The following is a 12,775-nucleotide window of genomic DNA, read 5'->3' on the forward strand; positions in this document are numbered from 1 at the left end:
TGCGTGCGTTTTTCTTTTTACATATCTTAATGGATTCTTGCTGCACACAAAAATCTTTATCTTTATTGCTGTTAATTTGCATTGCAAAAACAAAACAACCAAGGTTAAAGCTGTCAGCATCTTGCGCGCGCACACACACACACACACACACACACACACACGTTCTCCCTCTCTCTCTTAAAACGACATTTTTCTACACTTTAATGCTCATATGCAAGCCACACACACGGTGAAAACATGATATGTGGATGACTAAATATGTAATCAAAATTGACATTTTGACTCGTTTTTAATAACAAATATATAAAGATACTTCAATTTACACGACGCAGACACGCAGACACGCAGACACACACACACACACACACACAAACCTGCACCAAAACCTGCACCAAAACGCACACTATAGGTGTGAATATCTGTGTGTTTCTGGATAGGGGACAGAGCTGCGTATTGGCAGAGGATGTTGTTAGCTGTATACAGCCATAAAAGACAATTACCGCTATAACCTTTTATGGGGTGCAAAGCGCTGCGAGGCGAGAAGACACAAAACAAACCCCCCCAAAAAAAGAGGGGTTCGACAGCTGAAACCCAGAAATAATGCAACCGATGTCTGTCAGCTCTTCTCAGTGACACGGCCCCTTCAGCCTAAAGCTATGAGAGCCACTTCGACTCAACCAGAACTAAGTATATGTGAACAAGCCCATTATGACAGAGTATGATGAAGTGTACAATTTTAGCTTCATATTTAAAAAGAAAAAGAAAATATGACATCAAATAGACAATCAAAGGGCTTTTAGAGAAGAGCCATACAGGTCTAGTCTTAAATTATGGCCTCCCCTGCGCAATGCCGCTTCAAGTCTCTGCATGTTGGAGGAAATATTTGGCACAAAGAGATGCAACATATATACACTGGCTATACGAACAGCAGCGAATGTGGTGTGACCCGCAGCTCAGTCAGACACAGCAGCTCATTTAGCTCACGCAAAAGGGGCTACACGGACACAGGCTCGTATACATTGTTGTAGTTCGAAGGTAAGTCGGACTTTGGCCGAAGCGAAGTGCTGTTGTGACGCGTCGGGAGACGCAGATGGAAGCCGCACTTCAAAGAACTCGTCCAGAGACAGTGCAATAAAAACCGCCTGGTCTGCTATACTGTCTGGCATTCCACTTTTAATGGCTTTATGGCCGTCCAGACACAATTAGGCCGTTTCCAGAATGGCACCCATTTGTTTTTTTTCTTCTCTTTCTGTGGGACTGCGGCCCTGGACAAAAGGCCGGGCGGAAATGATCAGCTTTATTGGATTCTCCCCGACGGGGACGCGCAAGGACTCATGGTCATTTGGGGCGATCCTTTGTTCCTGTACCTGGGAACCTTCCGCCCTCTGCTCCTCTGCTGGGCCCTGTCCTTAAGGAGAAGGAGCAATAAAGACAGCAGCTAGATTCAAACACAGTAAAAAAGAAGAAAACATTATATAGTTACCAGTATGAAGATATATCTGGGAGACACCAATGCTTTGTTTAAAATAACAACTGATGAAACATGGTTACCTTTCATGATCATTTCTTTCATTTCTATCTCGTATCACACACACACACACACACACACACACACACACACTTAAACTGACATTTCTATACACATTTATGCTCAGATGCAAGCCCACACACAAACAGTGAAAACATATTTGGATACCTGAATATGTAATGCAAATTCACATTTTTACTCGTTTTTACAAATAACACACACACAGACACACACACACCCGCATCAAAACGCGCTCTATAAGTGAGAATATCTGATCACAGAGCTTCCTCCCCTTCTTCCCTGCAGTTCCTGCCAGTCACCAGAGAGTGGCGACACTGTTCCACAGCATCACAACACAGATTAGTGAGAACGTTGCACTCCCTTAATGAACCTTCTCCGGGGAACCAACTGTAGTAACATTTTAAGGGTGTTTTCACACTTATAAAAAAAACAGTTTCAGAACAGAAGCTGCTTCTCCAGCCCGCGGCTCTGCGGCGAAGAATGTCCCCGGCAGCTCAAGCTGAGCGCCCGGTCACTGCTGCTGTCCTCACCGCTGGATGCGTTTACTCTTATATATCTATATATATAATTTGTATTTTTCCAGAAACCGCCATCGGCTGATCAATAATACTTTTTCATGCTCACAACCAATTTGATGAATTTAGGTATTAATAATGAAATGAAAATGATAAAACACTCAATTATACTGAAAACAATAATAGCAATAACAATAATGACGATGATGACGATAACAATTACACGGGGAGGGGACAACAATATTCTTTTAAGTGTCTCAATTCAAGTGTGGCCGTCACTATGTTATCCTGGTTGTGTGTGTGTGTGTGTGTGTGTGCCTGTGCGTGCGCGCGCGTGCGTTTGTATTGCAGCCATAAGTTTAGCTAAATCATTTCCTATTTATTAAGCAGTATAAGGCAACACGATAGTATTTTTGACATATAACGCGGCAAAGGGCGATAGTATTATTAGTATTACATTTGCTTGTTTCAAGTATTTATATTGGCCTGCTGCAACATTTTTTACCTTAACAATCGGTTTGTGCAAAAAACATTCTAAACTTCATGAACGGCATATTTCTGTACAGCATGGACAATTTGCGCTATTGTAACTTGAAAATGTAGACATGTATTCAAAATACTGTTACACGAATTGTTTTTTTTATGTTTTCGAACAGGCGGAGAAACCAACAAAATCTTTAATGGTAAATTTCAACTTTATTAATTTTATTTATGAATATAACAATTGGGACAATTTATTGTCTCGTGTGCTGCCGTGGCCTAGATAATCATTATTAGGTAAAAAGTACATTCCACAAAGCTACAGCAAATTCAAAGGACAAGGCTTTGAAATGATTCTTTGATTTTAATTGTGCAGCAAACAAAGAGACGTGATATGAAAACCGTGACCTCAAATTATGCAAAACCACCGTCCGATCAGTGGGATTGTGAGAATATTCTCCCCGAGTGTGTTTACTTGTGAAGCGTTAATCCCACTCTGCAGTCCTGCGCCATAATGGATTCCATGTCTGCCCGCCGATTGGCCGAGAGCGGCCGGGCCCGAGTCACGTGGCGAGTTCTTTTGGTCCAGAGCAAAAAATGGGGTTTGGTGTAAATCTAGTGTGTATTGCTGTCATATATCACACTACCTCGTAAAAACGACACTGAGGATTCTGGGCCAACAAATCAGGGAGGAAAAAAAAAAGATATGAGTTCTTATTATGTGGATGGTCTTCTTAGCACATATACGGCGGCTGGTGCTCTGTTTCCGAACGCAGAGCGGGCTTCTTGTCGCATTGGATCCAGTGGAGAAGATGGCTCGGCTCGCAGCGCTGCGGCCATCGCGTTCGCGCCGTCTCTGTCCGGGGTTTACAGCGTCAACAATGCAGTGTATCAGAGCCACCCCGTGTTCGCCTCGGGCTACGGCCAGGTGCACGACGCGCACACACTGCACCGCAGCCCGTTTGACCAGAGCCGCCTGTTCGCCGACAACTGCTGCCACGCGGGGCCGGGACCCCTCACCTCGCCGTCGGACAAACAATACCGGACGTACCCCTGGATGAGAGCGTCAGGTATGTTTCTGATACTGTCTCTCTTTGTGCAATTTCCAAGCCCCTCGGGTCAATGCTTTCACATAACATTGGGATACTTACACTGACCGTTAGCGGTTCAATTAATTTCGCCAAGCCATCGGTGTTGCATGGAAAGAATCGTAAAACTTTTATTGCGCAACTAATGAGTTCTGCAGCCATAAATTCATTTGGCCGGCGCTTCTGTGTGTTCAGTGCGCAGAGACCTTGCCGCTGGGGGGTTTCTCTGCACTCCTATTACTCTTATAGCCTCTTCTCCCCTTTGTGGTTGTAAAAAAGAAAAGAAAAAAAAAAGACCGGCCTGTTGTGTAAATCAGCCCTCTTGCACTCTGCAGCTCCTTTTCTAATTGGGTGTGCACTGCAGAGGGGCTCCGGTGTTTTCCGAGACTCCTCTGTACACTGCTGGATCAATATGCACGAGTATTATTGGCCATATAAAGAAGTCAGGTGGATTTAGAACGCGAGCACTTTGAATCATTCGACGTTTGTTATGATTTTCACAGGGTGCACGGGGTTGTAATCTAATTACTTATGGCTCCTTAGGTGTGCAGATCATCACTGGCTTTTAATTGGAAAGGCATGCCGAGTACCAGAGGAGGCATGAGCCAAACACCCCCAGCAGGACCACTTTACACAGATGCTGAGAAGAGAAGGGGAGAAAAAAAAAATCTTGTCTCCCTCACTGATTAGTGTGTGAGAAAATATGGGCCACAATTAATTGTGCAATCACAAATAAATTAACAAGACACGATGTTTTTTTTTTTATAGTCAACACCACTTTATTTAACGGGTTATGCTGAATAATATTACATACATTGCAAATTGGCTGCACACAGCTCATGCGTCTTTATTTTATCTCCCACAGACCCAAACAGAAAGCGGGGGCGTCAGACCTACTCCCGGTACCAGACCCTGGAGCTGGAGAAGGAGTTCCACTTCAACCGGTACCTGACCCGGAGGAGGAGGGTCGAGATAGCCCACGCCCTCTGCCTCTCCGAGAGGCAGATCAAAATCTGGTTCCAGAACCGCAGGATGAAGTGGAAGAAAGACAACAAGGGCGAACCCGGGCCGGGCCCCGCGGCGAACGACTGCGACATCCAGGCGGTGATGTGCGAGGCCCGTGGCCCCAAAACCGAAGACGCCGGGAGCCCCGGGCCGGAGCCAGACGCCGCTGCGGAGTAACGACAGGGACAGACCATAGAATGAGAGCGTGAATGAAAGAAACACACTGTTGAGTATGAGTTTAGGGCCAGAACAGAGACTCCATTCATGCGCCGCCGCTTCCTACAGCCTGGTGACTTGAATGACAGCTGAGGGGCAATTATATAATGAGCATTCAACAGTAGACTGTATAAGATCTGCATTTCATATTTACACCCGAAATGCTAAAAAAAACAAAACAAAACGCTCCGCATGAAAAGGCGACATTAACTACCTATTCCGAACTCTATTTTTCTACATGCAATATGTGAATGATTATACTACTGAATCGACATTCCTTCAAGCAAAAACTACCCAGTTTTTACGAATATACAAAAAAACCCCAAAAAACCGGCGTGGCAAATTCATGTATTTTAAGTATTTCCCCCCCTCCTCCACTGACAAGTTGTATTTCTAAAGGGAACGGACACAATATTCAACGTAAATGTGCCTTACTTTGACTATAGAAGTATAATTAAAAGTGAGTGTTAGTTCAACGCCTCCAACAGTAACCCAGGCGCTTCTGTAGGTCTAGTATTTGTATTGCTGTATTATTATTATTATTATTATTATTATTTTATGACCACTTGTATTCATTAGAATAGAGCAATATGCTTGTTAATATTGTGGGTCACCAGAAGGAGCAGAGATGATGTGTTTTAGTACTCGGTTGACCCTTAGCGTGTATGTAACCTACCTCATATTCCCACATGCTTATTTCTGTAAACAGGAAAACACAGAACGTAAATGTTTTAGAGTCTTGCCTGTGTATACTGTGAAAGTGTTAGCACTCTAGCGTTCGGCCCCCTATTTCGTGTTTCGGGGTATTCGCAGGCCCCCCAAAAATACCTACATTTTTTGTGAACGCTAATAACTGAATAAATGCAACCCCTTTTTTTTTGGCAGCATCACGGTTTCGGTGTCAGGTTCTTTCTTTTGACAGAGTAACACGAGTAGTACAGGTATACTCAACCACAACGTGCACATCCTGTGATATATTTAGTTTCAGTACAAGTATTATGTGAACTAATTAATATATATAGATACATCTTAAACCACTGGGGAATTTACTAAATCTGAAGATTACAATATTATAATTGAATAAAATAGACCGCACCTGGCGATTTGTTGTCTATAAATTTGCGCACATTTGCGGATCCATTTAATGAGCGATAATATCTCCACAGTGCGTGTGCGGGTGCATGTGACGAAGCGTGTCGCGGTCCATTGTGGTGGCTGAGGTAAACACAGGAGCTGGGGAATGCGAGCTATGAGGATGCGAGACGGGGCAGGCTGCAGATGAGGGGAAATTACTGTTGAACTCTGCGTTCCCTCTTCCGTCGGTAAGATGGCGCCTGACGGTGACCTGCCCCCCCCCCTTTTCCTTAGCTGCTGCTTCTCCCCCTCTCTCCCTCCCATCCCAGCCCAGTCGACCCCCCCCATCTCCCTTTCCGCGCTGGGTCATAAATCCGTTGTTGTTTATGAAAATTTACAACATGGCAATACAACTTTACGACGCAACTCGGCCTCCCATTGGCCGCGACTGGTCACGTGCCAGGGAGCCGTGAACATGAACTTTTATATATATATATATATATATATATAATTTCCAATAGCAGAATAGAGCAGCCTTTTCATTTAACGGTGTCGGGCTTCCACGCGGCTGGTTTCACCAGCGACCTTCTGTATTTTTTATACCTTTGGAGTTAGGAGGGTTTTTTTTCTTCCCCTGATCGACGCACAGGAGCTTTTTTTTATTTTTATTTTTATTTTTTTGTTATTATTTTTGATATGATTGGATGGTTTGGGCTCCTCGGCTGTCGGTGTCTGTCTGGCACGTTTTGGCAAGATGAGTGGAAGGAGCCCCGGTGCCTTACTGACCCCCGGGAGCCCCGGTTCCCGTCCTGGGACCAAGCGGGAGGATTCCCACCGTCACCGCACGTCTGCACCTTCCAGCTCCCTCCCCCTCACCTCCCCTGTTGACAAGCAGAGACCTTCACCAGGTAAGACATGTGCCACTGCATGTTTTCTCTTTCATCGGTTCCCATCTAGACCAATGGATAACAACCAGCTGATTGTGTAACCGTTGTGCCTCATTTGTTCTCTGTTTAAATGTACCGAGGCTGAAACCCTGCATGTGGAAGAATTGGATTCATGTAATACTATTGCTGTGATATTAAAAGCACACGGCTGCTACAGTCAATCCGAATCAACGGGGACCTATCGGTGTTCATACACAGAGGTATAATGTTGTTCTTGATCCTGCCATTGGCTCTTGCATGTCATCAGGAGCTTATTTGTTTGTTGGTGGATTTTGAATGGGGATGGCTTTCGGCTGCAAAATCCATTGGGTGGATGTGGCCAAATATGGACGATGTGTGCTCTTTGCCGCCCTCCCGTGGCGTCACTGGGGGTAGCCTCGTTGCAGCTCTGCCTGCTTTTTGCTGGTGTGGCGCAGGCTGGATACCAGACGAATCAGCTTCAGAGTGTTTTTGTGTATGTTTGTGTGTGTGAATGCGGCCCCTCACTCGTTGTTGCACTGTATTGATGAACTGTAAACTGACCAGGGGAAACAAACACGTTTATTTGAGTGCCTGCATGACCTTTAATGTCACCGCGAGTGTGAGTGTGTGTATGTGTTGTTAAGCCAACAGTGCACGCAGGAATGCCCCTGCGAGCTTGGAATTTGACAATATTTCTGCATGTTTTCGCCGAGTGTCACCTCGCGAGGCTTGGGTGACACCGCGGTGATTTGTTTGGTGCAATAAATAATTTTGTCCCGTCAACCAAACACGTCTTGCGAGGGGGCCGCGATTCAAAGAATGGAGCAGCTTTCTTCTTGAGAGATATTTATGGTGCAAAAGTGAATGGAGATATTTTTTTTTTCGTTTGGAACATCTGCGTGTAACATTTGTTCTCGTCCACCTTTTTTCTTAGGTGGTTATTAGCTGCACATTAAGGCGCAAAGAAAAAAAAATGACGCAGCTAGATTCTTTTGACTGCTGTTGTCCCAAATACCTAGTTTTTTCCGCTGTTGGGAAATAGTACGACTGTTATTATATTTTAACAATTGCAATTCCGGTTTCTGCCTGTCGTTTTACATTGAGTGTCACATGCTGAGTCTTTGAGTCGTGCTGCAGCCGTGCGCATGCAGTAATATTTGGGCGTAAAACGGAGTTTTAATTTTCCAACATCTAATCTGTATATACTCTTAAACTCGCGAGTGCTAGTGTGCGCCCATGCCTGCAGAGTGCACTGCCCTCCTCCTTCCTGCAGCGGTGTGACCCCTTCGCTCCCTGCCCGACTTCTTTGACAGCAGTGCGCACTCGCTTCTTTCCTCCCCTTCTCCTCGGCGCTCTTTTAGTTCCTGGGTGTGTCCCATGCCTTCGGCTCGGGGAAATCAGTTTCGTGGGAACTTTGTTGCCATTGGCCCAGCCATAAATCAGCTGTTGGAGCACGACTGCTTTAAACCAACTGACACTTGGCAAAGGTCTCTACTCTTCTCGCGGGCCCCACTGGAAGTGGGAGCCCCCGGTATTCACCCCTCCTCGCGCCGTGCCTTCTGGGGTTCTGTTACCACAAAGGGCACACATACCTGGGACCGAATAAATAATCTGTAGCTCGCTGTTTTTGTCAGTAGCGCAGGATTGGGCTTGTGTTTGGTGGGGGAGCAAAGGTGCTGCTAGCGCTGAGGAAAGTGAATGTGGGTGAAACCAGAGGACAAGTCGCTGCCTTCGAGAGACGAAGGTGCAATAAAAATTCCACAAGAAGAAAAGGCGCCGGTGGAGGCGTCTATTTTAAGCTCGTGATCTTTCTGATCTCATATGGAGATTCTTAAACGGAGAACAGCTGATTTACACCTTCTAACAAGCGTGTTGGTCATCTTACAAAATTACAAAGTTGTGCGGATGTCTGTGAACGTTGTGTCTCTACTGCCGAAAGGGTTTCTTTTCACATATCGTTTTTAAAAATCGTTACACTTGTTATTTTTTTGCCTTGCTTATCTTGCTGATATGTAAATGGTGTATTCTACATTTATTTTAGAATCGTACTTTGATATCACATATACTGTAAAATGAGTGGATATCACAGGGAAGCTAATCCTTTGCAATGTGAAATGTGCACAAAGAGCAAAACACATTAAAATATGCAGCTGGATGCACAAAAAAACTAAAATCACACCCATGTGTTAAATATTGTAGTTTATTTTACACGTACATTACGTTTTACATTACATACGTTTCTTTTTAACCAGTAATACTTTCCTTTAAAAAAATATTTTCTTACTTTCTTTGTTTTGTTTTAATTCCAACGTAACATTAGATGCTCCAGGCTGTTCAGCAGCTCATAACGAAAACAATCCTTATTATTCATGAACTCGTGTTTATATCTAATAAACTAACACAAAACGAGAACTACAACAACTGAGAGAGTGAAGAGCGAGTCGCCGTGACGGAGGATCCGCCGTTCAAATCAGATTGCCGGGTTACGTGCAGAAAGCTCGCAATATCGCCTCAATGTCTGATGCTTGGCATCGTTAAATTTGAACCATTTTATGTTGACAGTAAAGCGGCTACATGTGTATGTTCATATGCAGCCGATATAACCGGTTATTCATTTTTTTAAAGTGGTATAAGCGGACGGGCCTTGAATGTCACTGTGGCATCGTTCGATGGTGCAAGTGTATAGCTTTTATATGTCCCCCAAAACATTTGTTCATTATTTCCACACCAGTTCAGACGTTTTATGATTATGCGAGAAAAAAAAGATAGGAGGGAAAAAAAAGGGCAGCTCACTCTTGAATGTGCTTTTATTCTATTAACTGCGCACACCATTCGCACTCATCGCCCATCATATAACATGCATAACAGATTCTCATCAAATTATTCCTGCGTACACTGTCCCTCTCGGAGATTGCACTCTCAGCATGTCACTTGTTGTATTGTTTGGGAGCCCGTCGGTTTTTGCCGCAATGGTCGTTAACCTCCGAGTGACCCCGTGCGGAGCCCACGCCTCAGAAAGCGCCGCAGACGCGCAGTGCAGCGCTTGCGCCAGAGGATGGCGCACCGCGACAATCCAAAACGCCCGAGCCCCGGCTCCGAGCTCGCCCTAGCCACGAGCGCGCGGCGGCGCGCACGTACCACATCCCACCCAGTATTTCCTGCGTGCACGAGTTTACCTCTCGAGGTCACCAAGCAGGATTTACGACTGGTCAACAAAAGCACGTGACTCTCCGCCGTACCCCATATTTGGGTGCCTACGTAAGAGAGAATCAAGTCCATGTCCCACTCATTTCCATAATTCATCATAAATTGTGCAAGGGTGCTATAGGACGCGCTAAACCATAAGAGCCACAAATCAAGCACACAGGTTTATGCTATTTTACCTCCTGAAAATAATAAAACAACAACAACATCTGCGGCGAGAAAACGGTGGAATTGTCAACAAATGAGCTCCTATTTTGTGAACTCATTCTGCGGTCGCTATCCCAATGGCGCGGACTTCCAGTTACATAATTATGGGGACCATAGTACCGCAAACGAGCAATACAGGGACTCAACGGCCATGCACTCCAGCAGGTACGGCTATGGCTACAACGGGATGGACCTAACAGTCGGGCGCGCCGGCGCCGGACACTTTGTAGGCGGCGAGCGCACACCGGGCTACTCTCCGAGTCACTCAGCGGGGACGACACCCTCGGTGGAGCCGGTCAGGTACACCCAGTCCACCAGCAGCACCGGGACCTCGTCTCTGTCGCCCACGCCTGACCCTCTGCCGTGCTCGGCGGTCGCCAGCTCGTCCCCGGTCACCGAGACTCACTCTCAGCAGAGAGCCGTGAAAAACTCCCACACGACCCCGTGCTCGAGCTCGAACGCGGGCACGCTGCTGCTCGGCCGGGACTGTGTGTCCAAAGCTTCCCCCCTGGACGACGAGAAGCCCGCGGGAAGTGCACCGACAACTCCTCAGAATGTCACCGACTCGTCACAGCCTCAGATTTACCCGTGGATGAGAAAACTACATATAAATCACGGTAAGCTGCTGTATTTTTAGATAAAAACAAACCTGTATTGATTTCGGAGACCTGGCTGTGATTTGTTTGGAAAAGGAGTAATCACGTTAATGTCGTAACCTCGGACTTTGTGTCTCAAACAATGCTCACATTTGACATTTTAAAAATGTAAAACAACAACAAAATAAGATTGACTTTAGTACAATGTGGCGCCATATGCGCTCCTCACCTGTTTGGTGTGTTCACTGTCAACTTAATAGACCAGGTACGGCATCATTTTTACAACATAACATATCATTTCAAAGTGAGTTTTTAAAAGGTATTGGCTGTGTGGAAGATGTGAGCAGCTGTTTGTTATTTAAAAATTTTTGTAGTAGCCAAATTCTTCACATTTTGCATCCAAAAAATGAGCCAATACGTTTACGCATGATGTTTTGAAAAGGTGTGTACTTGTTCTTTTGATTGAGTTTTGATTATGTTCTCAAGCACCATTGAAAACTGCCAATAGCCAAATTGTAATCCCTGTCTACCATGCAGGTATCACATAGGCAATGTTAAAAATGCGTGGGGGGGGGGGGAAGGATGACAAAAAATAAAAATAAAAACATCTACTTTATCTCACTATATGTTTCCTCCCTCTCTTGTTGCAAAAAGATTTGTCAGGACCCGAGGGGAAGCGAGCCAGGACCGCATACACCCGCTACCAGACCCTGGAGCTGGAGAAGGAGTTCCACTTCAACCGCTACCTGACCCGCAGGCGGAGGATCGAGATAGCCCATGCCCTCTGCCTCTCAGAGAGACAGATCAAAATCTGGTTTCAGAACCGCAGGATGAAGTGGAAGAAAGACAACAAGCTGAAGAGCATGAGCATGGCGGCGGCAGGCGGGGGAGGCTACAGGCCTTGATACCCCCCCCCCCCCCCCTCCTCCTCCAGCCCTGATAACGAGCACTATGAAAAATAAAAATAAAAAATAGAAAGATTGTCATATCAACTTCTCCTCCTTCAAGAAACGCAGAGACTTGTTGTGTGTGCGGGACAAGGGGACAGCCCCACACACTGTATGTCCAACACCAGTCCCATTATATCCCTATTATTATTATTATAATTTCCCTTTTATTTCCACCGTGGTAATGATACTAACGTGAGTAAAAAAATGCATTATGTACAGATCTGTCTAGATTTAGAGGAGATAAAAAAACGAGGAAAAAGAATAAATGTTTGTTTAAATTATTTCTTGTTCTGACGAAGAAAAAACAAAAATGTAAAAAAAAAGGAAGAAGCTCGAAATACTACCTATGTACCGCAAAAGAAATCCAGTAAAAAGTTGTGATGAACGGCCTCATGAATAAATAAATAAAGGGATGGGGGGTTTGAGCTGCCTCTGTGTTTAGCCTTCGATTTCTATGTATGTACTGTATATGTATATGTATTTATTTGTTTGATGTATTGGACCATGTCAGACAAACTTGCTTCCAAAAGAGTAGAGCCAGCGGAGATCGTAAAGCCTTTGTGTGGTCGTTGTTTGCGTCGTGAACACGTGTGGACAGAGATGCCGACTCGGTCTTGTATGTACAGTAGCCTGTGCCTTGTATCTTTATCTTTTTTTTAATTTTCTTATTTGCAGGAGCTGCTTGTTCACCTGGGCGCAACATCTTAGTAAAGAAAAGTGTTTTGTCTTTGTTTTGTAGCTGTTTTTTTATGTGGAGGGTCCCACGGTGAATTCCATTCGTGTATAATTCCATCGTGATGACGCTTTTTTGTAAATGTTTTTCAAAGACTGGAAGTCAAGAATATACTATATTGAGATGATGATGATGATGATGATGGTCATTATAATAAACTTTCTACTGGAACGGCAACATTGCAGCGAGTGTACGTTTTTGTAAAGTGTATAAGGAGCCATTTGCGCATTTTGCCACCACTGCTGCGTGG

At 44.9% G+C, this 12,775-nt stretch overlaps 3 protein-coding genes across 3 annotated transcripts in view; all 3 read left to right on the plus strand.

The window, feature by feature from the left end:
* The first annotated feature begins 33 nt into the window (after positions 1-33).
* Positions 34-5,740, plus strand: LOC118292526 (homeobox protein Hox-A7-like). The gene is made up of 2 exons (XM_035621522.2): positions 34-3,614; positions 4,498-5,740. The coding sequence occupies exons 1-2, from the start codon at positions 3,251-3,253 to the stop codon at positions 4,812-4,814; spliced, it is 681 nt and encodes a 226-aa protein (XP_035477415.1). The 5' UTR covers positions 34-3,250; the 3' UTR covers positions 4,815-5,740.
* Positions 5,741-6,524: 784 nt separating this feature from the next.
* The window catches only part of hoxa3a (homeobox A3a), a 31,380-nt gene continuing 25,129 nt past the window's right edge, over positions 6,525-12,775 (plus strand). The window contains exon 1 of the mRNA XM_035621504.2: positions 6,525-6,835. The gene's annotated coding sequence lies outside the window, so the exon portion shown is untranslated. The remainder of the gene's footprint in view (positions 6,836-12,775) is intronic.
* hoxa5a (homeobox A5a) lies at positions 6,903-12,702 on the plus strand. The gene is made up of 2 exons (XM_035621518.2): positions 6,903-10,863; positions 11,497-12,702. The coding sequence occupies exons 1-2, from the start codon at positions 10,281-10,283 to the stop codon at positions 11,745-11,747; spliced, it is 834 nt and encodes a 277-aa protein (XP_035477411.1). The 5' UTR covers positions 6,903-10,280; the 3' UTR covers positions 11,748-12,702.

The sequence above is a fragment of the Scophthalmus maximus genome, chromosome 22 (genome assembly GCF_022379125.1).
Source record: "Scophthalmus maximus strain ysfricsl-2021 chromosome 22, ASM2237912v1, whole genome shotgun sequence".
Classification (NCBI taxonomy): Eukaryota; Metazoa; Chordata; class Actinopteri; order Pleuronectiformes; family Scophthalmidae; genus Scophthalmus; species Scophthalmus maximus.

Coding starts and splice junctions, on each gene's coding strand:
- hoxa5a (XM_035621518.2), top strand. CDS start 10,281: ATGAGCTCCTATTTTGTGAACTCATTCTGCGGTCGCTATCCCAATGGC. Junction 10,864..11,496: donor AAAACTACATATAAATCACG/GTAAGCTGCTGT, acceptor TGTTGCAAAAAG/ATTTGTCAGGACCCGAGGGG.
- LOC118292526 (XM_035621522.2), top strand. CDS start 3,251: ATGAGTTCTTATTATGTGGATGGTCTTCTTAGCACATATACGGCGGCT. Junction 3,615..4,497: donor CCCCTGGATGAGAGCGTCAG/GTATGTTTCTGA, acceptor TATCTCCCACAG/ACCCAAACAGAAAGCGGGGG.